Raw genomic sequence first — 23666 nt, 5'->3', positions numbered from 1 at the left:
TTAAAAGGGGTCAAACTGCAGGACTATTCAATGATCCAAACTTACTCTCATAATTAAGAAGTACATATCTCATAATAATGACTTACTATTTCATAATAATGACTTACTATTTCATAATTGATTTACAATCCCATGATGACTAACTATCTCATAAATATGACTTGCTATTGCTATCTCACAATAATGACTTGCTATCTCATAATTAAGACTTACTATCTCATAATTATGGCTTACTATCTCACAATAATGACTTGTTATCTCATAAATATGACTTGCTATCTCATAATAAGGTGTATCTCACTGATCATCCCTAAAGCCAAAACCTCATTTGGACGCCTTTCCTTCCAGTTCTCTGCTGCCTGCGACTGGAACGAATTGCAAAAATCTCTGAAGTTGGAGACTTTTATCTCCCTCAACAACTTTAAACATCTGCTATCCGAGCAGCTAACCGATCGCTGCAGCTGTACATAGTCCATCGGTATATAGCCCACCCAATTTACCTACCTCACCCCCCATACTGCTTTTATTTATTTACTTTTCTGCTCTTTTGCACACCAATATTTCTACTTGCACATGATCATCTGATGATTTATCACTCCAGTGTTAATCTGCTAAATTGTAATTATTCGATTTATTGCCTACCTCCTCATGCCTTTTGCACACATTGTATATAGATTCTCTTTTTTTCTACCATGTTATTGACTTGTTTATTGTTTACTCCATGTTTAACTCTATGTTGTTGTCTGTTCACACTGCTATGCTTTATCTTGGCCAGGTCGCAGTTGCAAATGAGAACTTGTTCTCAACTAGCCTACCTGGTTAAATAAAGGTGAAATTAAAAATAAAAAAATAAAAATAATAATGACTTACTATATCTTGATTATGACTTCTCATTACCGACTTACTAACTCCTAGTCATAATTATTTTGGTGGGTGGCGGGAACGGGCTTCCATGCACTGTATGTCAGTTACGATGTTCTCTTTCACGCATATTTTTGATGGCTTTTTCACCAGTGGCATTTTTCCTGGGTGCATGAACCTCGCGATAATGTTTGCACACGATGCGTGACGCTTGAAGTAAGGTACAACAGCACAGGGCACTTCCAGACGCACTGCAGAGGTGTGAGGAGGTTATGTCCAAAATGTTAAATTCCAACATTTTGTGAGGTTACCGGTGCAGCTGGGGTAAATGTCTAAACATTGCAAGGTTTCAAAAATCACGAGATTGTACTGCCACTGACAGCGGTGTTTGCTTTGTCGTTTCAAAAAGTAGCTTGATGAGTGTCCAAAGTAACATTGGAAGTTTGGAGGGGACGCCATCTTGGTCCTAGCTCTCCACGTCCCCGACAACACAGGGGTTGCTTTCTCAGCAACATATCACGGCAGTGGTGAAGGCCAAGGCAGGTACTGTAAAATAATATTGTAAGGAAAAGTATTTGTTACATGTTTTGTGAGTCGTTTCGTGGTACGTGCTAAGAATCGTCTTGAAATGAATTGCGTCTTGAGTTACACCGAAGCCATGATGGGCAGCAGCCTGCTAACGTTAGCTAGCCACTACAGTACTAGCTGGTGGGGTTCTGACCGCAAATATATGAGGCAAACTAGCTAATTGGTCAATGTTAAGCACAGTACTTTAAACTACTGGTACTTTGCTCGCAATATAAGTTCAATTATTGACATGCTGAGGTGGAGTAGCGAGCGTGCTAGCTACTTGCCTTACTGGCTAGCAAGTTTCCGATACAGAATTTGCTATCCAGTTAACGTTAGCTAGCTACTACTAACTAACTGTCTCTACCGGCTACAAGGACAACGTTAACTATTACCTGTATCGATTGTTAAATGTTGCATTTGCTAGCTAACAAGCTAAGATGTCTGATTTAAAACAGAGACGTGACATGGAGAACCCATGGATTCAGTATTGCGAGATTTATGGGTTTCTGTGTACAACATGAATATATATGTACATGCATACAGTAGTTAACTAGAATTATTTACTCTTATCGATAATGGTGTCTGGCGACCCTCGCCTTTTTTTTTACATTAAGTTGGGATGGCATATTTTTATATTGCAGTAACCAGCTAAGTACACTTGGCATGAAAACCTACTGTGCAATGGATCATATTAGATTCAGAAACTGGTGTTTGCAATCAATTGTTTTGCACTCATTGACTATCAACAACTGTATAAGTGACTCAAGTATCCATGTGCTAATGACAGTACAAGTATCCATGTGCTAATGAGAGTACAGCATGCACATTCAATTGTTTGTGTGGACAGGACGGTGGCAATAGTTTAATAGGGTAGTGTATTATTTTAGACAAGTAATCAGCCTAAATGTCCTGCATGACAACTCAAGTCTTTGTGATGGTCTTTGCATGAGTGGGTATAATTTCTGGAACGTTCCAACAGGAATCTGTTCCAAAAACGTCGTAAATAACAAGGTTGCTAACAAACAACGCATAAAAGGTTGTAAAGCAGCAGAATAAGATACCGGGTAGGGATTGGGCTATTTAATGACGTTTTTCACTCATCACGTTTATTCCAAAAAATGTATCTCCTCACTCTGGTACCCTATGGACAAACATTAAGAATAAACTACGTGCTGAGTTGATGCCTATTCGGTGGCTAGTTAGCTAGGTGAATTGATCATGCTACTTTGTATGCCGCGTTTGTTGGTTTCCTTGTTACTTTACCAAGTTTTGTGAACAGATTCCTGTTAGAACTTTCCACAAATTATACCCACCCATCTTTGTTTGTACCAGGTAACAGTACATATTTAAAGCAAATGTTCTGTTTCAGCAGTGATGCACAGATTTCTAGACATTGATGGTCAAATTCCTAAAATATTTACATCTTCTGAGCAAAATAATTAAATAAAAATACAATCTTGGACATGACTGTAAAATCACTCAGAAATTATTTCAAAGTAATTTTAATTTAGGAAAGCTGTTCTATGCATAAATAGAGGCATATTAAATAATATCCCAAAGTTATCAAGGTTTGAAATGATTCTGTTTGGGATACTTGCGGTCAATCTGCGGTGTACAAATTATAACTATAACCAGGTTTTCATCCAACATTTTTATGTTAGTAAAGTACATGTCGTATAAAAAAAGGTCATCAGACTTAAGAAATGTTGACAAAACAAAATACGTGCAATGTTTTTGTCGGTAAAATGAATTAAGCCTTTTTGTGCACATATTGATATAATAACCATGTAGAAGTAAATTTGAAGTCGCGCGACAATATGGTGTGTGGTTCTCGACTACGACTCGGGGAAACCATGTAGTTTGTTAGGCTACACATACAATAAGGTAAATGAACTTCACAAGGTGAAAGTGCACGTACGTGGTGATTGATTCTGCTTTCTAATAAATATCGGGGGTTCTGGAGACATGATCGATTCTTGGCCGGCATTTGACAAATAAAAATCTCACTCTTTTGTCCATAGTTATCTCCTGTAGGCCAGCCTAACCGCACTGTATCTGCAATCTGTTGGCTAGTGTGCACGTGCCAAGACCAGAGTGGGCACATTAGTGACGTAACGCAAATTTTGAACAGTAGAGTTGGAAATGTAATGGAAACCCATTTAATAACTTGTATTCTTTATTCAGTTCATGAGAATTTAACCACAGTTATTTTCATGTCCACTTGGTCATCACGAACAGCCTTTCATCCGCAACAGGTCAATTTGATGGGAAAACTTCTCGGGTGGGAAAATGTATATATTGTTTTTATGCGGATGCATGTTTTGTTTTTTCCCCTAGCACTACGCAGCTGACTCGAATAACAAACTCATCATGAAGCTTTTATTATTTGAACCTGCTGTGTAGTGCTAGGGATAAAACCAAAACGTGCACACCCGGGGGGCATGACCGAGTTTGGGAAACCCTGCTCTAGTCAGTCTAGTGCAACAGACTATATTCTGAAACGGGTGATGGGGTTGTCAAAGTATTGTAATGCGGAAGACATTTTATATGGCAGTGTTTCTCAAGATTTATTAGATTTTTTTTCTGGGGTGGGCTATTTTCCTGCAGTTCTGCACATTTTGTCATGGAGCTGAGGGGGAAATGGCTGTTAATTTAAAGCTAATTTCCTGACAAATCTGCACATTCAATGGGTCCCCAATGGTTCAGAACAGTTTAAAAAGTGTTCTATAGCACCTGTCTTCATTTCAATCCTAAAATCATTAAGCAATCTGAGGTGGATAATGACATTTGGCAGTGAGCATTATTAAGTTGAGCATTATTTACTCTGTTACATGACATTTCTCAAGTTACTTCATGATGTACTGAAATATCTACTGGCAAGCTATAAAATTACAGCACTCTACATCACGAATCCCCGAGCTGACAAGGTAAAAATATGTCGTTCTGCCCCTGAACAAGGCACTGTTCCTAGGCCGTCATTGAAAATAAGAATTTGTTCTTAACTGACTTGCCTAGTTAAATAAAAGTAAAAAAACTCACTTTTCACTTACTGTGAAATACTTATGAGCCCTTAAGCAACAATGCAGAGTAAATCTTTTTATTTTATTTTTAAGAACAATTTGCTAAATGACCTAAAAGGAAAAATAGTAACACAAAAAAAGAATAAAGAAGCTATATACCAGGGATTTTCATGCAGGGTTAGGGTTAGTCAAGGTAATGTGTGTATGTATGTATGTATGTAGGGGAACAGTGACTAGATAATAAACAGAGTAGCAGCAGCAGCGTGTGTGTGAAGGAATGTGTTTGTGTGGCGTCAGTCAGGTTGCTCTCTGGTGCAGCTGTAGAACTTTTTTTCCAGGATCTGAGGTCCCATGCCAAATCTTTTCAGCCTCCTGAGGGGGAACAGGCATTGTTGTGCCCTCTTCATGACTGTGTTGGTGTGTTTAGAACATGATAGGTCCTTAGTGATGTGGACACCAGGGAACTGAGGGAGAGGTTTCCTCGCGCCACACTCGCTTGTTTTCGTTAGGTTGAATGTGGTAAATCATGGCTGGTTTTCCATTTTATGTTCTTTCTACTTTTCCACTTGATGAATGATGTTATTGATGAATGATGAAAATAAATAGAATACTCTATATAGCTGTAGGCCTAGTCATCACTAGCCTTCTAGCAATATGGCTGAGTCTCTCTAGCCCATAGAATAGGCTACTTTCAAGGTAAGGAAAGAATGTATGTAAAGTCATTTGAGTGCAATAAGGGATAAGGAAGCAAATTGCCATGCATAACTGCCGCTTATGATTACATTATCACTGAAAAATGCTAAATACCATAGTCTACATAATGCAAGTTCCACTTGGGCAGCTGTTGCATACAATTTATATTAAATCAAATGCATGTTTCTAATTGGAGATGCATAGCATTGTGTTGCACTGCATCTTCCTTGGTTTGTACGTAGATTCCCTAGGACCCCAGAGCACCACATTTTATTTAACCTCTACTCCACAAATGAGCTAAAGTGGCATCCATCTTGGGTGCCACGGAACCTGCTGTGGTACCTGATCCTTTGTGTCTCCAGGGTGTTGTCTCTTTTTTCTTTCTTTCGCCTGTTTTGCATTCCCTGCCAGTTAGACTACCTCCATCTGGTGTTGCAGCACCCACCAGACTATGCAGATGAACAGCAAACTAATCTACAGTAGGCTAGTTGACATTAGGGATGTTAATCGGTTAGCTGCCAAAAATAAATTTGACCAGTCATGCTTATTGGTCTATAGGGTCATTAGCATAATTGTGTTGTATTAAAATGGCTCGTGTGTATTTTCATTATGTCGTCATGCATCTTATTTATCACACGCGCACTGCATACAGAGCCTAGTTTGAGGAGTGGAAAAGCCTACCACCTGTCAGACCGTTCAAGAGTGGCTCAAGTCTGTAGGCTACTGGAGTGAAACCTACTTTTGTAAGTCCAGTCATTGGGCAACAAATAACCATTCTAAATGCAATCTCGTATTAAACTTTGGTGGCCACGATTTAAAAGGCGCTATTTTTATTTCTCAACTCGTAATTTAAGAGTGCCTCCCATTTGCCATTCAGATGTATAGGCTGTATTCTGCCTACCGTTGACTATCAGCGAGTCACCCACTGCTTTGCAATGTGAGCTTGAGGCAGTAAAACCTGCACGTTTTACTTCAAATGAGGCATGTCTTGCCTTGTGAAAATCCATTTGTAGAAACGTGGATGCAATTATTTTATAAAGACTTCCTCATGCCATTAACCAGCATTTCTCTCCTGTTCTATTGGTTTTCATATCAATTTTCTTTCATTGTCCAGAAGCACAATCCTAGTCATATTAGTAACCCATCATAGTTGTTGCTATTAGATTCCCCCTCTTTCTACATTTCTAAAGGAGATTTTAATCTCTGTCACAACTGCTCGCATTAGGTTTAGAGCGGTGTTTTCCGCAAATTGCATTTTGGCAAATGTTTGAAAATTGCGTTTTATTAGCTGCTTCATTATAGGAGTTGCGTGTTCAATAACAGGCTACAGCCTTTTGAACTGTAAGACGATAAGCTTGCTATTGTTGCATGTATCCACTAAGCTCTTAATAAAAAATGTCCAGTCCTTGTATGCATCTGTAGTATCAGAGAGGAAGAGGCAAAGCAAGAGGTTTCACTCTTGCCAAAATCTGTCAAGTATGCTCAAGTCGTTTCTATGGGCTTATTTTGGGCCTACGCTTGTCGACTGCCTTCCCGCCTTGGGACGACTGGCATTGTTAGGGCGGAAACATAACATCTCATTATATATAGGTCTCTGATGCTATTTTCTGTTGGTCACACAATAAATAAATAAAAATCCAAACAGTAACCGTTTGTTGACCAGTTAGAGGGTCAGTTAGACAGAAGCAAAATTGACAGAAATTTGCATCCCGAGTTGACATCATAGAATAGTAGCCTAAATGGGCTTTGAACTAGGCTATAGATTAGTTATAATTTTTTACTTGGCCTATTTTATGCCTAACACCTTGCCCAAACCGGCTGCGCGCGTGCGCCATCGTGCATACATTTATTTTGCCCTCCCCACACCAAACGTGATCACGACACGCAGGTTAAAATATCAAAACAAACTCTGAACCAATGACATTCATTTGGGGACAGGTTGAAAAGCATTAAACATGTATGGTAATTTAGCTGGTTAGCTTGCACTTGCTAGCTAACGTTAATTTGTCCTATTTAGCTAGCTTGCTGTTGCTAGCTAATTTGTCCTGGGATATAAACATTGAGTTGTTATTTTACCTGAAATGCACAAGGATCTCTACTCCGACAATTAATCCACACATAAAACGGCCAACCGAATCGTTTCTAGTCATCTCTCCTCCTTCCAGGCCTTTTCATCGTTTAAATTATATGGTGATCGCATCTAAACTTTCATTGTATTACCACGACTACCGGCAAAACAGTTTGTCTTTCTATCACCCACGTGGGTATAACCAATGAGGAGATGGCACGTGGGTACCTGCTTCTATAAACCGATGGGAGATGGGAGAGGCAGGACTTGCAGTGCGATCTGCGTCAGAAATAGGAATGAGTTCTATTTTAGCACTTCGTTGGCGCGCGCAATAATTGAGTAACATGGATTTCAAAATTTATTTTGCGGCGCTCGCGCACGCGACGTGTCCAGTCTGGTCAGCATGTTAGCGTGGTTTATACACTGAACAAAAGTAGCCCTTTGTGAAGAAAAACTCAGTCTGAACGGCTGGGCCTGGCTCCCCAATGGGTGGGCCCAGGCCCACCCATGGCTGCACCCCTGCACCCCCATGTGAAATCCATAGATTAGGGCCTAATGAATTCATTTAAATTGACTGATTTACTTAACTGTAACTCAGTAATCTTTCATATTTTTGTTCGGTATAGTTTCTCTTTTTCACTTGATCTAGCTGATTAGGCTATCCCTCTTGCAATAAGAAGGTGGCTGGCAAGCTTTATTTTTTTTGCTTTGGACATTTTGGAAAAATTAGCTGGAGTGGTCCGTTTCTCGTGAAATTAGAATTTGTTTTGCAGGAGAGTAGATTTGAACGATGAGTAGTCAGATTGTTCTTGTGGATTATGTGATGCCAATACAGGGAACAAATGAAGACTGTAGCACTAATGAGTGATATCTGGTCTAATCTTAGGCAGTCTAGCTCTTGAATACATTTTTTCAGAACAAACCTATGTTGTAGTCAAATTGCTAGGTTGATGTAAGGGTGTTGATTTTAAGAGAGAACTGCCAGAGAATAATTTGATATACATGTTTGTTCTCTGTTCCAGCTCTGATACTTTGGTGGTGTTTGTGAAAGCCAAGTAAAACAGCCAGCCCCAGGTCCCTTCGGCCCACTGCGCTTGTGGGAATTGTCTTGGAGACAGGCCTGCATTGTTCTCCAAGCTCATGTTAGACAAGGTGGAGGATCTGTCGTCTTGTCTGTGGGTGCTGTAAACCACAAGCTGGTGGGAAACCACCATGGGTCGTACTGGCCAGAGTAGAGTGGCTTGTAATGTTCTGGTACTGGACACAGGAAAGACAGGGCATTGGCTTTTATTTGGGCATTTCCTCCACTGAGTCTTCAACTTTACTGGATAGTTGAGTCGAATTCAGAACATTTATGGCAGTACCCGAGCACCCTTTTGAAACTGAAATGTAGACCCACTTTTGACAAACATTGCATTTGTATTGCCCTAAAATCTTTTTTTGCCTGATTCAGTTTTTCCCAAAATTCTGTTTAGTTTTCCCAGTTTTCAGGTTTTCGCTGGCAAAATCTGACTTTGTTAATAGAACATCACATTTTGTTGCTTTTCTTAGTCCACAACAATGCTTACACCACATCAGGAAACCTCTTTTAAGGTCTGGGGGGGAAAAAGGTCAAAAAAAGTTTTGGGTGTAGTTGCCCTTTAATGCAGGTGCGCACCATCAAGAGACATTGTTGGGTTAGTGATTTATCTGTAGCTCTCATGTGATTGCGGAGTTGCCACTGGATTGATGAAAGTAATCCTGACATCATTCTGCACACACCGACAAGGGCATTTTCAGAAAGTTGCAGGGAAAATACAACCACTGATACATTTTGTTCATGTCTTATGATTAACTTGGGCAAATTAATGTTCTAATAAGTTAAATACATTTTTGAATTCCATTCTAATGTCTGGATTCAATGAGGTTTATTCAAAATCAGTGTCTCTCTGGCATTATCAATGGTCTGACTCTTGACAGTGGAAGTGGTGCGGCAGACATGATGCACTGACTGAACAGATCTTATGAGACCTCATAGCCGTTTGTAGATGCAAAATAGAGCGCATATTAGAGCGAGGCCATGTCAGTAAAGTAGACCCCACGGAGTCTGCTCTGAGGCTGTAGCTTGTAGAATTCCCTTAGCTGAGCTGTCTCCCAGAGGCCCTCAGGCTTGAGGGAGATTGAGAAGAGGATTGGACTGTTTAGGATCCAGCCTAGTAGTTGAAATCCTGATTTTGCGGCTGTAGGCCTAATACTGTGTGCTTGTTTACATGTGAAATAATGAAGATATTGCCTAGGCCTGTTTTTTAAATTATTTTTAAATATTTTGGGGGGGAACTCGGAGGCTTTCAACTTATTCTTGAAAGTGTTAATAGTAGAATGCATAAGGTGTAACCTTTGAAATTGGGTAGGGTATCAGCAGTTTTCCTTTTGTAATGTCAGTCATTGTAGACCTTAGAGCTACAGTTGAAGTCAGAAGTTTACATACACCTTAGCCAAATGCATTTAAACTCAGTTTTTCACAATTCCTGACATTTAATCCTAGTAAAACTTCCCTGTTTTAGGTCAGTTAGGATCACCACTTTATTTTAAGAATGTGAAATGTCAGAAAAATAGTTGAGAGAATTATTTCAGCTTTTATTTCTTTCATTACATTCCCAGTGGGTCAGAAGTTTACATGCACTCAATTAGTATTTGGTAGCATTGCCTTTTAAATTGTTTAACTTGGGTCAAATGTTTCAGGTAGCCTTCCACAAGCTTCCCACATTTTAAATTGGGTGAATTTTGGCCCGTTCCTCCTGACAGAGCTGTTGTAACTGAGTCGGGTTTGTAGGCCTCCTTGCTCGCACACGCTTTTTCAGTTCTGCCCATACATTTTCTATAGGATTGAGGTTAGGGCTTTGTGATGGCCACTCCAATACCTTGACTTTGTTGTCCTTAAACCATTTTGCCACAACTTTGGAAGTATACTTGGGGTCATTGTCCATTTGGAAGACCCATTTGTGACCAAGCTTTAACTTCCTGACTGATGTCTTGATGTTGCTTCAATATATCCACATCATTTTCCTGCCTCATGATGCTATCTATTTTATGAAGTGCACCAGTCCCTCCTGCAGCATGCACCCCCACCAGTGCTTCACGGTTGGGATGGTGTTCTTCGGCTTGCAAGCCTCCCCCTTTTTCCTCCAAACATAACGATGGTCATTATGGCCAAACAGTTCTATTTTTGTTTCATCAGACCAGAGGACATTTCTCCAAAAAGTAAAATATTTGTCCCCATGTGCAGTTGCAACCCGTAGTCTGGCTTTTTTTATGGCGGTTTTGGAGCAGTGGCTTCTTCCTTGTAGAGCGGCCTTTCAGGTTATGTCGATATAGTTCTCGTTTTACTGTGGATATAGATAATTTTGTACCTGTTTTCTCCAGCATCTTCACAAGGTCGTTTGCTATTATTCCGGGATTGATTTGCACTTCGCACCAAAGTACGTTCATCTCTAGGAGACATGCATCTCCTTCCTGAGCGGTATGACGGCTGCGTGGTCCCATGGTGTTTGTACTTGCGTACTATTGTTTGTACAGATGAACGTGGTACCTTCAGGTGTTTGGAAATTGCTCCCAACGATGAATCAGACTTGTGGAGATCTACAAAAACATTTCTGAGGTCTTGGCTGATTTCTTTTGATTTTTCCCATGATGTCAAGCAAGGAGGCACTGAGTTAGGCTAATTGACATAATTTGAGTCAATCAGAAGCTTCTAACGCCATTACATCATTTTCTGGAATTTTCCAAGCTGTTTAAAGGAACAGTCAACTTAGTGTATGTAAACTTCTGACCCACTGGAATTATGATACAGTGAAATAATCTGTCTAAACAACAATTGTGGGAAAAATGACTTGTCATGCACGAAGTAGATGTCCAAACAGACTTACCAAAACTATAGTTTGTTAACAAGAAATTTGTGGAGTGGTTGAAAAACGAGTTTTAATGGCTCCAACACAAGTGTATGTAAACTTCTGACTTCAACTGTATTTATAACTTGTCAGTAATGTCCAGCTCAACAAGCCCATGTCAGCTAACATTGTTTTTGCTAGGTTTTGTAGCCCATTGATTTTGTTGGAATGTTTAAGGTCCTCCGATATCACATGGCAAAATGTGTAGAATTGCAAGAAATTTGCTTTATAACTGCAGAATGTTCCCCAATGATGGGAGGCCTGAGTGGATTTAGTTTGTGAACCACTGGTCTAGGCTATTATCAACTCTACTAAATGTAACTTTTATTTAACTAGGCAAGTCAGTTAAGAACAAATTCTTATTTACACTGACAGCCAGACCCGGACAACGCTGGGCCAATTTTGCGCCGCCCTATGGGACTCTCAATCATAACCGGTTGTGATACAGCCTGGATTCGAGCCAGGGTTTCTGTAGTGACGCCTCTAGCACTGATATGCAGTTCCTTAGACCTCTGCGCAACTAGGGAGCCCCATATAGCTTTAGAGCGCCATGTTTGGTTTGCCTCTAACACTCGTCAGGCATGTACCAGGATTAAGCCATGTCAAATATTTCTGTGTTAATATAATGTTATCTTGAGGAGTATAAATGTAGGAAATGTCTCCCCTGCTCTGTTCAGATGTGAAGTAATCAAACATTTAGCCTATTAAATGTTTCAGAATTTGCTTTCAGCTGTTCTTTTGTGTGTGACGAGGGAACAATCCTCATTTGTTTTGCTTTGTCACTCACTCCCTTATTTTAGTTTGAGCTAAATGGATAGCTCTGTGGTAATGCCTTGTTTTAACAGATTATCTGCCGCCTTACATGATCAGAGTATCCCCCAGGACTAATTATCAGGCTTATTCTGAAGGCCTTCAGGGTTCTAAGTCAATCGCATTATTACCTTGCAGTTAAGACTTTGTGCCAGGCAGAAGCTGACTTGCCTTGTTAAATGAGCTGTATACCCGATCTCGGTTTTTCTGGCCAGAGCTTCAGAGCAAATCCACTAAACTCAACAAATGAAGTAGTTTTCAGATAATGGTGTATTTTTCAGTAGTTTCTAATTTTTGTCATGAAAAAAATAAATACAAGACGGACAGTCTGGTTTTCCTTTTGTATAAAGGAATACAGTGGCTAGACGCAAGTATACTGACTAGTAGGCTGCATGAAGATAGAATTGCTTACAGATTGTAACATGTGATTTTACTAAAGAAATATAATTGTGTCCATTATATTGGGAGTTACAGGTTAGGTACTGTTTGACACAGCTTGGTAATTTACTGTCGTCGTCCACGATTCATGGAAACAGGAGTCTCGTAAAATGTCCAGTTGCAGGGTGTCCGTTTCAATTTAGAATTTGCTCCGTTATTAAAGTAGTCCAACAATGTGTACGCTGCCATCTTGTCTATTTCAAGTCTTCTCTCATTGATTGAGCAATTTTTTTAAGAGACTCCTGTTTCCACAAATCAAGGACGAAGACCCTATTGCTAAGGTTGATTTAAATGCTGTGCTACTCCAAACAGTACCTACCCTGTAACTCCTAGTATAATGGATACCCATCTTTATTTATTTAAATCCCGTTATCTGGTGTTAGACTGCAGGCTGAACTCAGCTACATATTGTGTCAGGACTAAGCCCTTTCTCAAGGCATATATCACTCATGTCATGGAGAGGTGCCATGTTCCTCTGAGTCTTGTTGTACAGCTATGAAACTGAACTGACCTGGTTCAGAGGTGGGAGTGGTGGCGGCTGGGGGACACAACTTGGTTCAAGCTGTAATGATGTATGGGATGGGTGATCATGATGCAGTCAGATCTCATCTGCAGCGTTGGATGAGTTAATGTTGTCACGATACCAGAATTTTTACTTCGATACCAGGTTTAGTATCACGATGCGCGATACCACAACAACAAAAAAGGAGTACCAGCCAAAGTCACAGAATGGCACTTGACCCTGACAGAAACTCAGCTACTGCTCTGTTCAATCGTTTGCCATCTTTTGAGTTTAAAATCATTCCATGTGAACATATGTACGTCTTTAAAAAAAAATAAGAGCCATGTATGTGTTAATGAATAAATTATACAATCAATTTGACTTTGGTAAAAACAATCTAACTGCAAAACAACATGGTTATCATTTATTTGAATGGTAAATCTCCAGTTCTAGGTCTATTCACAATACAGGTGAATGCATATTATTCAGTAGGAGTGTGTGCATGCGTTGAGTTACTGAGCTTGTTAGCTGATTTCATGGGGCTACAGATGACAAACAATCCTTTCCATTTAGGAATTATTTAATTGGCTGCTAGGAGAACATTATTTTATTGTACTGATCAACAACATTTGCATAAAAGAAGCAATCTCTTTTCTAAAAGTGTGCGCTGTCTCTAAGAAAGTAATGAAGTCATTCACAGGGAGAGTTCAGCTTGGAGGCAAGCGAGACTAAGTAAATGAATTATGTTTTTGATGACAGTCAGCTTTGAAATCAGCATATTTAGCATTATGGTTTGTATATTATCATAAACTACTAGAGTAGTGAATTCATTCAGCTGGAAGCTAGCAGGGTAAGTTGGCCTACAATTTAAAGCTGGAAGCTACCGGTATCATCTTCATTGCAGAAGTGTTCTAGCCTATTTTGGATGTTGTTTTGCGAACAGTAATGAACAGTTTCAACCTCTACATGAGTGGGGAGCAGCCCAGGTGGCTCTAGCAATGAATAAGTGGAGCAGGATCTTTGCTCTTCACCCTATAAAGGGGCTGTGCTGATGGACTTGATCCTTTCAATCATGTGAGACACTTTTGACAGAAGTACCGAACATAAAACAAAAAACGCTACTCTAATTTTTATAACAAAAGTACCGATGTTTCGGTAAACCATGCAACACGAGTAGGCAATAAGTGGTTTACATGATAGTGTGCAGGTTCTGAGGTGTTGCTCCTCTCTTTCAGGCACCATGGAGGAGCTGCACAGCCTGGACCCCCGGAGACAAGAGCTGCTGGAGGCTCGATTCATGGGCGGTGTCAGTGGCAGCACCGGGGGCAGCACTGGCAGCACCAGCGGGGGAACCAAAGTGAGTGAGCGTGCGTCAACCCCCCCCCCCCCCGGTCCTCATACACTGTTTCCCCTATATTAATTTAGCTGCCGTGGCCCGCCATTGCGACGCTGTTGCCGCCACTCCAAAACATATGATTCCACTTTTTATATATACATACTGAACAAAAATATAAATGCAGCAATTTCAAACATTTTAGTGAGTTACAGTTCATATAAGGAAATTAGTCAATTGAAATAAATCCATTAGGCCCTAATCTATGGATTTCACATAACTGGGAATACAGATATTCTTCTGTTAAACAGATACCTTAAAAAAAAAAAAAAAAGTGGAGTCGTGGAACAGAACCAGTCCGTGTCTGGTGTGAACACGATTTGCCTCATGCAGCGCGACACATCTCCTTTGCATAAAGTTGATTTTATTTAACTAGGCAAGTCAGTTTAGAACAAATTCTTAATCCGCCCAAACCCTAACGACACTGGGCCAATTGTGTGTCGCCCTATGGGACTCTCAATCACGGCCGGTTGTCATGCAACCTGGAATCGAACCAGGGTCTGTAGTGATGCCTCTAGCACAGGGACCTTTTCAGCTTCTAGTATTCATGTACAGATCCTTGCGACATGGGGCCGTGCATTATCATGCTGAAACATGAGGTGATGGCAGCGGATGAATGGAACGACAATGGGCCTCAGGATATCATCGCTGTATGTCTGCATTAGAATTGCCATTGATTTTAAATGCAATTGTGTTCGTTGTCTGTAGCTTATGCCTGACCATACCATAACCCCACTGCCACCATGGGGCACTCTGTTCACAACGTTGACATCCGTAAACCGCTCACTCACACGACCCCATACACTGTCTGCCATCTGCCCGGTACAGTTGAAATCGCCGTTCATCCGTAAAGAGCACACTTTTCCAGCGTGCCAGTGGTCATCTAAGGTGAGCATTTGCCCACTGATGTCGGTTACGACGCCGAACTGCAGTCAGGTTAAGACCCCGGTGAGGACGACGAGCACGCAGATGAGCTTCCCTGAGGCGGATTCTGGCAGTTTGTGCAGAAATTATTCGCTTGTGCAAACCCACAGTTTAACCAGCTGCCTGGGTGGCTGGTCTCAGACGATCCCGCTGGTGAAGAAGTCAGATGTGGAGGTCCGGGGCTGGCGTGGTTACACGTGATATGTGGTTATAAGGCCGGTTGGGTGTACCGTCGTATTCTCTTCAATGACGTTTAAATAGAATATTCTAATGAACTTTTGTTTTGATTTCAGGCCCTGACAAACAATGAATGTTCAAATCAAAGTTTTGGAAGCCTGGGGTCCTCCAGTGACAAGGAGTCAGAGGTATGTTTATTAACATGATGTTCTTAAAGATTTTAGTGAAAAATGGATGTGAATGTGCATTTTATTTTGAACGGGCTGTCAGAAAGTATAACTGGTGTCCACGGCTTTTCTGGATTTGTTTTAGTCTTTGGCGTTCCATCTTGTTTGGCTCAGACCTATGTTTTGATTGGAAGTGGGCTGGTGGTGTGAGCAGGGAGATCACACGGAGAGTGAGTGAAGGGGAGAGGAGCTGGGCCCTGTTATCCTCCTTGTCGCTGGTGAGAACGTCAGACGCAACCTAAGAGGGCGCTAGAGAGAATAAAAATGTGCGTAATCTTGCTGTAATTTAACTGTTCTTGTGACGCATAATGCCACGCGCTCTCACATCTCTGTACAAACACGGTTTGTGCCAGACCCTGCCAGGGCAGCCTGATCACGGGCGTCATCATCCTGCATGCTTAGCCTCCCTCCACGCTGTTCTCCTGTGTTTTGGCAGCACAGCTCGCTAATGAAGGTTAAACACAAATGGCCTCCAATTTGTAGGGGCAGCAGTGTCGCAAATCTTGTGTGGGGTGGACTCCCAACATCGCTGACTGTAGGGTTAACCTAAGAAGCCTGAACCTCTGCAATGTGGAGTCTGCACGTATATTAGCAACCTGACTGTGCGGGTGATTGTCTGCTCCCCTCCCGTCTAGTTCATCGGGTGGTGTAATAAGTCACTGATGGAGGCCTGTGTGCGAGCATGATCGAGGAGGAGGCAGAATAAAACCTCTCTGGCCTTTTCTGCCGCAGACATGATGAATCTGCACAGATATCACCCAAACAGATGCCCCCCCCTCCCCCGGCCCCCATACGTCACACCCTCCCTAATGATGCACTGGTGAAACTGTCAGACCACCGCCTGTCAGCAGATTCCCTGCACAAGGCTCTGTCCTGGTTCTGGGGCCTACAAAATCTTGTTTTGTAGAATTATCACAAGGATTCCTGTGCCCTGTTGAAATGGGCTCCTCATGTTAGACTTCGATTTGGTTTGTGTTTTTGCAGTTTAACCATTGTAATGCTTTTTTTTTTGTTGGGGTCCAGAAATAATCCTCATCCTCTATCTTAGAGGTCGTTGATTCAATAAATGGTTGATTTTAGCTGATTCCTTGCTTTGTTGGGCGATTACCTTGTTTTCTTATGTTTAGCTCATAAACTGATTTGAATCAGACATTAGAAAAGGCTAGTTACCGGCTGTAGTTGCTTTCCCTCTATTTCTCACAGCCTGTGGCTCAAAACTTCCAACGGGGGGCTACATCGGCCATAAATAAGCATCCTCTCCCCACTGGAAGTTTGCACAACTACCTTATTAAAGCTTTCCATTACAATTGATCTCTTTTCAGAACAGGCTAATTATGAGCTCGATTAATTATGCATTTTGGTTTTACGTTGAACTCATTCTCTGTACCCCTCCTGCCTTTTTTCTGTTTGCAGAGCTCAGACGTGAAAAGGGGGAGCTCTCCTGCATACTCGGTAGGTGCTCATTGTATTTGGAATACTAGGCTATGTTCCCCGTCACTTTTCAGCTACTAGGCGGCAGGCAGCATTGGTCGGTCAGTTCACCTACATTCAGTAATCCTTAGCAGGCTGTAGACTTGGGATTGATGTGTTGCTGCTACAGTGTATTCACTATGCTTTTGTTTTTCAAACACAGACATTTTAAATCCCAATCTGGACATTTCAAGGAATCAAAATGACTGTACTTGTACAACCGACCAGATAGTGGTCATTGGTGAAACAGTTTGTCCTTTACAGACTCCTGAAAAGAAACACTCTGAATCGTCCAGAGGAAGAAAGAGGAAACCTGACACCCAGTCGGAGAACAGCCAAGGTAACTTCCCTCAAGCTGTTTCTGTTGTACTCCAGATACAGTCATCGATGTCTGAAAGTCAATGCTAATTGTATTTTCTCTCTCACAGGGAAGTCTATTGTGCGAGGACACAAAATTAGTGATTATTTTGATGTAAGTTATTCTTTTTTGGGGGGGGTGAAAATTGAAATGATACTCTTATCGTGAGTGACCCGGGCTAAGTCCCTGTGTCGTGGAGCACCACATTTGATGTTCAGCAGAGAGGTTTTCTGTTTTTAGAGAATATCAATGAAGCCGTGATGTGATCCATTTCACACACAGGCCAGCTCTGAAATGAACAAAACCGGACATAAAGGAAGCTTTCTGTGCCAATGTTGTTGCCAAGTGGCGGGCAATGATGTCACTCACACTGGTGGTCTCTCTCTCTCCAGTTCCATGGAGGGAACGGGTCCAGTCCTGTGACAGGTCTCCCCTCTGTGATCCGCTCACCTCAGAACTCACATTCCCACTCTGTGCAGTGTTCCAGTGTAAGTAACCCCATATCCACTTCAATTCCTTTATCGTTTGTTGGCTTTATAAACGTATGAAGAAAGCATAGTAGCCTTGTCCAAGCCAGAATGGGACATTTAATAAAAATATATATCTATTTATTTATTTTAACAGTCAATGTTTCCAAGAAATTGACGGTACCATTTAGATACGCTAACAATTGTTGTCCCTTGGGTTTCAGATTAGGCAAAACAGCTCATCGCCTACGAGTCAGTCTTTTGGGGAACACGTGATGCATCCAAAGCAGTTAGCAATCAAATGTGTGCAGGTGAGAATGACCACTAGAGTATGCGTGTTCAGCACTTTGGATTGTGTGTTGCGAATAAATTCTTAACTCATTGTTTATTTGTTTTTAATTGCAGACTGAGCTGACGGGGCTCAAGTTGGCTGCTCTGGAGATGAACAAGAACCTGGACCTTGAGAAAAAAGAAGGCAGAATTGATGATTTGCTTAGAGTAAGGGAAATATGGCTAATGGACAGAACACGTCAGCAGAACATTCCTAACTCCCTCATTGAGTTGAAGTATCAGTGATGTATTACTGTGACACCGCTGAACACACGGATCAATTAAAAAGGCTTGCCGTGCTGCACGTAGACTTAAAGTGCGTACAAAAAATGTGTTATTCAATGCTAGGGAAGTTGGCTGCGACGTTCTTATTTCTACGGTAGGAGTGTTAAGGGGGCTTTGGTTTTACTAGGGTTGTAATATGATGAACCTGATTTGTTTCTTCTCCATAGGCGAACTGCGATCTCAGGAGACAGATAGACGAACAACAGAAATTACTAGAAAAGTACAAAGAACGCTTAAATAAATGCATCACCATGAGCAAGAAGTTGCTCATTGAAAAGGTACTTCCCTTTCGTTTCAAGGCGGAATCTCTGAGGCTATCTTTTATTTATTTTTTTACATTGTGACAAGTCTGTATGAGTGCAGTGGTATGAGTACTCAGTGACGTCTGTCATTGTTTGTTGCCTAGAGCACCCAGGAGAAGCAGGCGTGCCGGGAAAAGAGTATGCAGGACAGACTACGGTTAGGCCATTTTACCACTGTGCGACATGGAGCCTCTTTCACAGAGCAGTGGACCGATGGCTTTGCCTTCCAAAATCTAGTCAAGTTGAGTATCTTGGTCTCCGTGTCAAAGTTGTCTCAAGTCAACTTAACCATATCACAGTTGAGAAATGTATCGAGCTACACGTCTTTCTCTTTCAACAAAGTTCAGGTATGGAAGAAACGTTTGTAGAATTTGTACTGGAGTGTGTCATTTTCCTCTTATTCTAAAGGCTTATCCAGGGTAAAACGCAGGCTTGGCAGAAATGGTATTGATTACATAGAACATCTTTATCTGCAGACAGCAAGAGTGGATAAACCAACAGAGGGAGGATATCGAGAAGCAGCGAAAACTCCTAGCCAAAAGGAAACCCCCATCGTCCAGCAACTCCCAAGCACCAACCACAAACTCTGAGCCAAAGCAACGCAAAACCAAGGCAGTGAATGGAGCGGAGAATGATCCATTTCTGAAGCCCAGCCTACCTCAGCTGTGAGTGCCCTTGTCCTCTCTACCTTTGGCTAAGCACACCAGTATGCTAGATACTGTTGCTTTCATTTCTCATTATCTTTTGTTGGTTCATTCCAAAGGTTGACTCTAGCTGAGTATCACGAGCAGGAAGAGATCTACAAACTACGACTCGGGCATCTCAAAAAGGTCAGTGTGCCAACCTGGCAGATCTAGGCAACACGAGCTGAGCTTTTTTTTGTTTAATGTGTCGCATTGTTCAAGTCGATTCAATCGTGATTAGACATCCTGACACTGTTCACTGATGTAGAACCACTAACAGTTTCACTCTGCTTAGATTCTGTGAACATTTTCCCTGGAAAATTTTCCCTCAACCTATAGTTAATTCAATTGTTTCCCCTGTGAATAAGCATCAAGAGGGTTTGCCCTAGAGACAGACTTGCTACCAAGTCAACCGTTAATATTTAATACAAGGCACGTCAGCCGAGGCATAGAAGTGAGTTTTGATGAGCTCCCCTCTCCTTGTAGTGAGTTCTTGTAGTGAGTTCTCTGATGTTCCTCTGTATGTTTGTGTGTGAATCATTAATAGGAAGAAGCAGAAATCCAGGTGGAGCTGGAGCGTCTGGAGAGAGTGCGGAACCTTCACATTCGGGAACTTAAGAGAATAAATAACGAGGACAGTTCACAGTGAGTCTGACACTCTGTGACGTCAGGGAATACGCACAGGGGCTCCTGCTGACAAAGATTGTTCAGTTAGACACTGGAGAGGCAGTCATGGTGCTTGTCACAAGTCATTTTCAATGTCCGTGTTTTCCATTCAGCCACTCGATGTAAAATGAGCCTGTTTTTTTCGCCCCTGACTAGCATTTCAATAACAAGGTCCCTCTTTCTAGGCATTAGTTGTTTTTGAGTTGGTGAAAGTCCTACCATCAAGTTCATTCCTAATGAGATTCTGACCTTGTTTTTTTTAAAGATTCAAAGACCATCCGACTTTGAACGAGAGATATCTACTGTTACATCTTCTGGGAAGAGGAGGCTTTAGTGAAGTTTACAAGGTGAGTTTATATTTGACCTGTGTATTCATGTTGTCAGTTTGCATCTACAAGTCTTTGTTTGAGTGGACCAGTCCAGAACCTTTCTGTTATAGGCGTTTGACTTGATTGAGCAACGCTATGCTGCTGTGAAAATTCATCAGCTCAACAAGAACTGGAGAGAGGAGAAAAAGGAGAATTATCACAAGTATGTTCCACATTAAATCGTTGCCATTTTCTCTGTTCTTATTCTTCAACACTGTGGCGGAATCGAGTCAGTTTTATGAATCAACGGACAGTTTAAAAAATATATATATATTTACTGTAATGCATCGGCTTTAAGCTTATTGTTCTACTCCATCCGCTTAATATCTGGGTTATTCAGTCATACCTCCACCTCGCTGTGCTCCTACTGCCTGGTGTCATTCAGTTGGTTGCCCATGGTAACACTGCTCACCTTGTTGCAGACATGCCTGTCGGGAGTACAGAATACACAAGCAGCTGGACCACCCCAGAATCGTCAAGCTGTATGACTACTTCTCACTGGACACAGACACGTAAGTTAACCTTGCTTATTGTACTGACTTGTATATATGTGTCTCGTCACTGCCGTTTACACATTGCTCATTTTACGATGCCCCCAAAGGTTTTGCACAGTTTTGGAATACTGTGAAGGCAATGACCTGGACTTCTACTTGAAGCAGCACAAGCTGATGTCGGAGAAGGAGGCCCGCTCCATCGTCATGCAGATTGTGAATGCGCTCCGATACCTGAACGAAATCAAGCCCCCCATCATCCACTATGACCTCAAGCCGGGTGAACGAACGCTCGCACACACCGGAATGATATCCCATACTGGGAGGGCTCCAATTATTTCTGATGCAATGTACTAATTTGTTCTGTTCCAATTTCAAGGTAACATCCTGCTTGTTGATGGCACAGCGTGTGGGGAAATCAAAATCACAGACTTCGGTTTGTCCAAAATCATGGACGATGACAGCTATGGTGCAGATGGCATGGACCTGACATCACAAGGAGCAGGGACCTACTGGTAAGAAGTGTCACCGCATACACATCTGTGTCATGGGACCAGCACATGATTTGGGTGATATGATGCTTGACATGTGGGCAGATACCATTTAGTTTTTGTTTTCTCAAAGGTACTTGCCTCCGGAGTGTTTTGTTGTTGGCAAAGAACCTCCAAAGATTTCCAACAAGGTGGACGTGTGGTCTGTGGGTGTCATCTTTTTCCAGTGTTTGTATGGAAGAAAAGTACGTTTTTAAAGAACTGGTCTTATTGATTTACCAAAATGAGTGTCGTGAAAATAAGTTGATGCTGAGCCTTATTTCTCTTTCAGCCGTTCGGCCACAATCAGTCTCAGCAGGATATCCTGCAGGAGAACACAATACTTAATGCAACCGAAGTTCAGTTTCCTGTCAAGCCTGTTGCCAGTAATGAAGCAAAGGTGAGGGATCATTTGAGTTCTGAATATTACCATCTGACTGCAATTGTCACTTCTACTTCATCGTCTTTATAATAGTTTTGCATTGTTTTATGATCAATTCCTGTATTTGGCGTTGCTTTTGTCGAGACCTCTGGTATTCACCGTAAAGTACAGACATCACAGCCCCTTTTGAGATGCATTTCTGTCCAGCCATAGCAGTTATGATCACCAGCATACTCAACATAATGCTCTGTTTAATAATTTTAATTGGTTCTCAGTGCCCGTGTTTTGAACGATGTTGCCTTTTATTCCCCAAGGCCTTTATAAGGCGCTGCCTGGCATACAGGAAGGAGGACCGGTTTGATGTTCACCAGCTGGGAAGGGATTCCTACCTGCTTCCTCACATGAGGAGGTCCAACTCTTCAGGGAACCTGCAGATGGGTGCCGGTGGCTCAGGCCCTGCCGCCTCCAGCATCATTTCATACTGAGGGCTGGTCCTGGACTGACTGAATTACTGCATGGCTGCCCCACGCCTGCAGATCCCCCACAGGACCGTGCGTGGGGGAGAGGAGCTACATGCCAACTAGCGGTGTATGGAAGGACAACAGGGGGTCCGGTCCGTTGGCCATAGACACTGCAGACTGAATGGTGTGGAGTTTGGCCTTCACCTGGACTGTGCTGAGTTTCAAATGGGTGTTTTCTAAAGACTAATGAAAGGATGTTTAAAGAACATAAGTGAATGACCTTGTAAAGGTTGAATAGAGCACTGCTACAGACAAAGTACCTTGAAGAAATGTGACTGGACACTTGAGTTTGTTTTGCTGGTGGAAGCCTTATAGGGCCTTAGGGATAACTGGCAGCCGACCGTTTTAGAATCGTTAACATCCTCTTGCAAGGGTGCAAATGCTTTAGCTGCGAAGAGTTTCCTTTTTCACCGTCAATTTGGCTGTTTGTTTTTTGTTTTCAGCGAAAGTGTTAGGTTTTAATTTGAGTTGTACAATTAGCTATGAGAATGTAATTTTAGCATACAAGTGGCATTATTGTCATTTAGGCCCAGGCAGCATACTAATGTTGAATGCACAAAATAACCAAATGTAGACAAATGGCAATGTACAGAATAATATGCAGGATGATTTTAATTAATTCCTTCAAGAGTAAATGTATATTTGCTGTACAGAAGATTTTGAATTGCAGCTGTACCATGGTTTAACAATTTCCCTTGTACATTTATGTCCTGGAGTCTTCATTTTGCTGCTTTTGATGTTACTTTTTAAAGGGCTGTATGATCCACTTTGGGTACAATTGTACAGTTCTATAAAAAGAATAAATGATGACTATGATAATAAATACCAGGAAATCACAGCATGTCATACGAGTGACTTCTTTTGGAGACGTTGGTGGGAGAAGCACTCCGCTGTTCCCTTGATGGATAAGGGCTTCATTATTGAAACTGAGGGGAAGATCAAAGTAGGATGAGTACTCCTTGTCGCTGTAGTCAGGCATCTGAGACCAGATGCTGACCTTCAGGTTATTTGCAGGTATGGAGTTACACTGCCCAATAAAACAGGCTTGCTTTGGGTCTAATGCTAGCAACCAGTATTCTTGATAAGCTGTTGCACCAATATATTCTGTTCCACTGACCATCTTAAAAACAAAATGCTGAAGGGCTCAATAGACATGTGCATTAGGCCTACAGGGTGATGAATCATGCAACACGAGTTTCATTTG

General features: G+C 41.7%; 1 protein-coding gene across 1 annotated transcript; it reads left to right on the top strand.

Annotated features, from left to right (window-relative positions):
• Nucleotides 1-1054: 1054 nt before the first annotated feature.
• LOC139538485 (serine/threonine-protein kinase tousled-like 1-B) lies at nucleotides 1055-23300 on the top strand. The gene is made up of 22 exons (XM_071340575.1): nucleotides 1055-1404; nucleotides 14124-14245; nucleotides 15499-15570; nucleotides 17023-17061; nucleotides 17344-17419; nucleotides 17508-17551; nucleotides 17830-17925; nucleotides 18129-18215; nucleotides 18310-18402; nucleotides 18687-18797; nucleotides 18926-19062; nucleotides 19298-19486; nucleotides 19585-19651; nucleotides 20052-20149; nucleotides 20436-20517; nucleotides 20610-20701; nucleotides 20961-21050; nucleotides 21140-21309; nucleotides 21409-21544; nucleotides 21654-21765; nucleotides 21852-21959; nucleotides 22256-23300. Exons 2-22 carry the CDS (start codon nucleotides 14129-14131, stop codon nucleotides 22424-22426), a joined length of 2187 nt encoding a protein of 728 aa, XP_071196676.1. The 5' UTR covers nucleotides 1055-1404; nucleotides 14124-14128; the 3' UTR covers nucleotides 22427-23300.
• The last annotated feature ends 366 nt before the right edge of the window (nucleotides 23301-23666 follow it).

This window comes from Salvelinus alpinus, chromosome 14 (assembly GCF_045679555.1).
Source record: "Salvelinus alpinus chromosome 14, SLU_Salpinus.1, whole genome shotgun sequence".
Taxonomy (NCBI): domain Eukaryota; kingdom Metazoa; phylum Chordata; class Actinopteri; order Salmoniformes; family Salmonidae; genus Salvelinus; species Salvelinus alpinus.
Note: the sequence above shows the minus strand (reverse complement) of the source record. Positions and strands in the feature narration are given on the sequence as shown.

Bases quoted from the DNA above. Each gene is read 5' to 3' on its own strand.
- LOC139538485 (XM_071340575.1), top strand. From the start codon at position 14,129: ATGGAGGAGCTGCACAGCCTGGACCCCCGGAGACAAGAGCTGCTGGAG. The intron at 14,246-15,498 runs GTGAGTGAGCGT...TTTTGATTTCAG, and splicing joins GCACCAGCGGGGGAACCAAA to GCCCTGACAAACAATGAATG. The intron at 18,403-18,686 runs GTAAGGGAAATA...TCTTCTCCATAG, and splicing joins GAATTGATGATTTGCTTAGA to GCGAACTGCGATCTCAGGAG.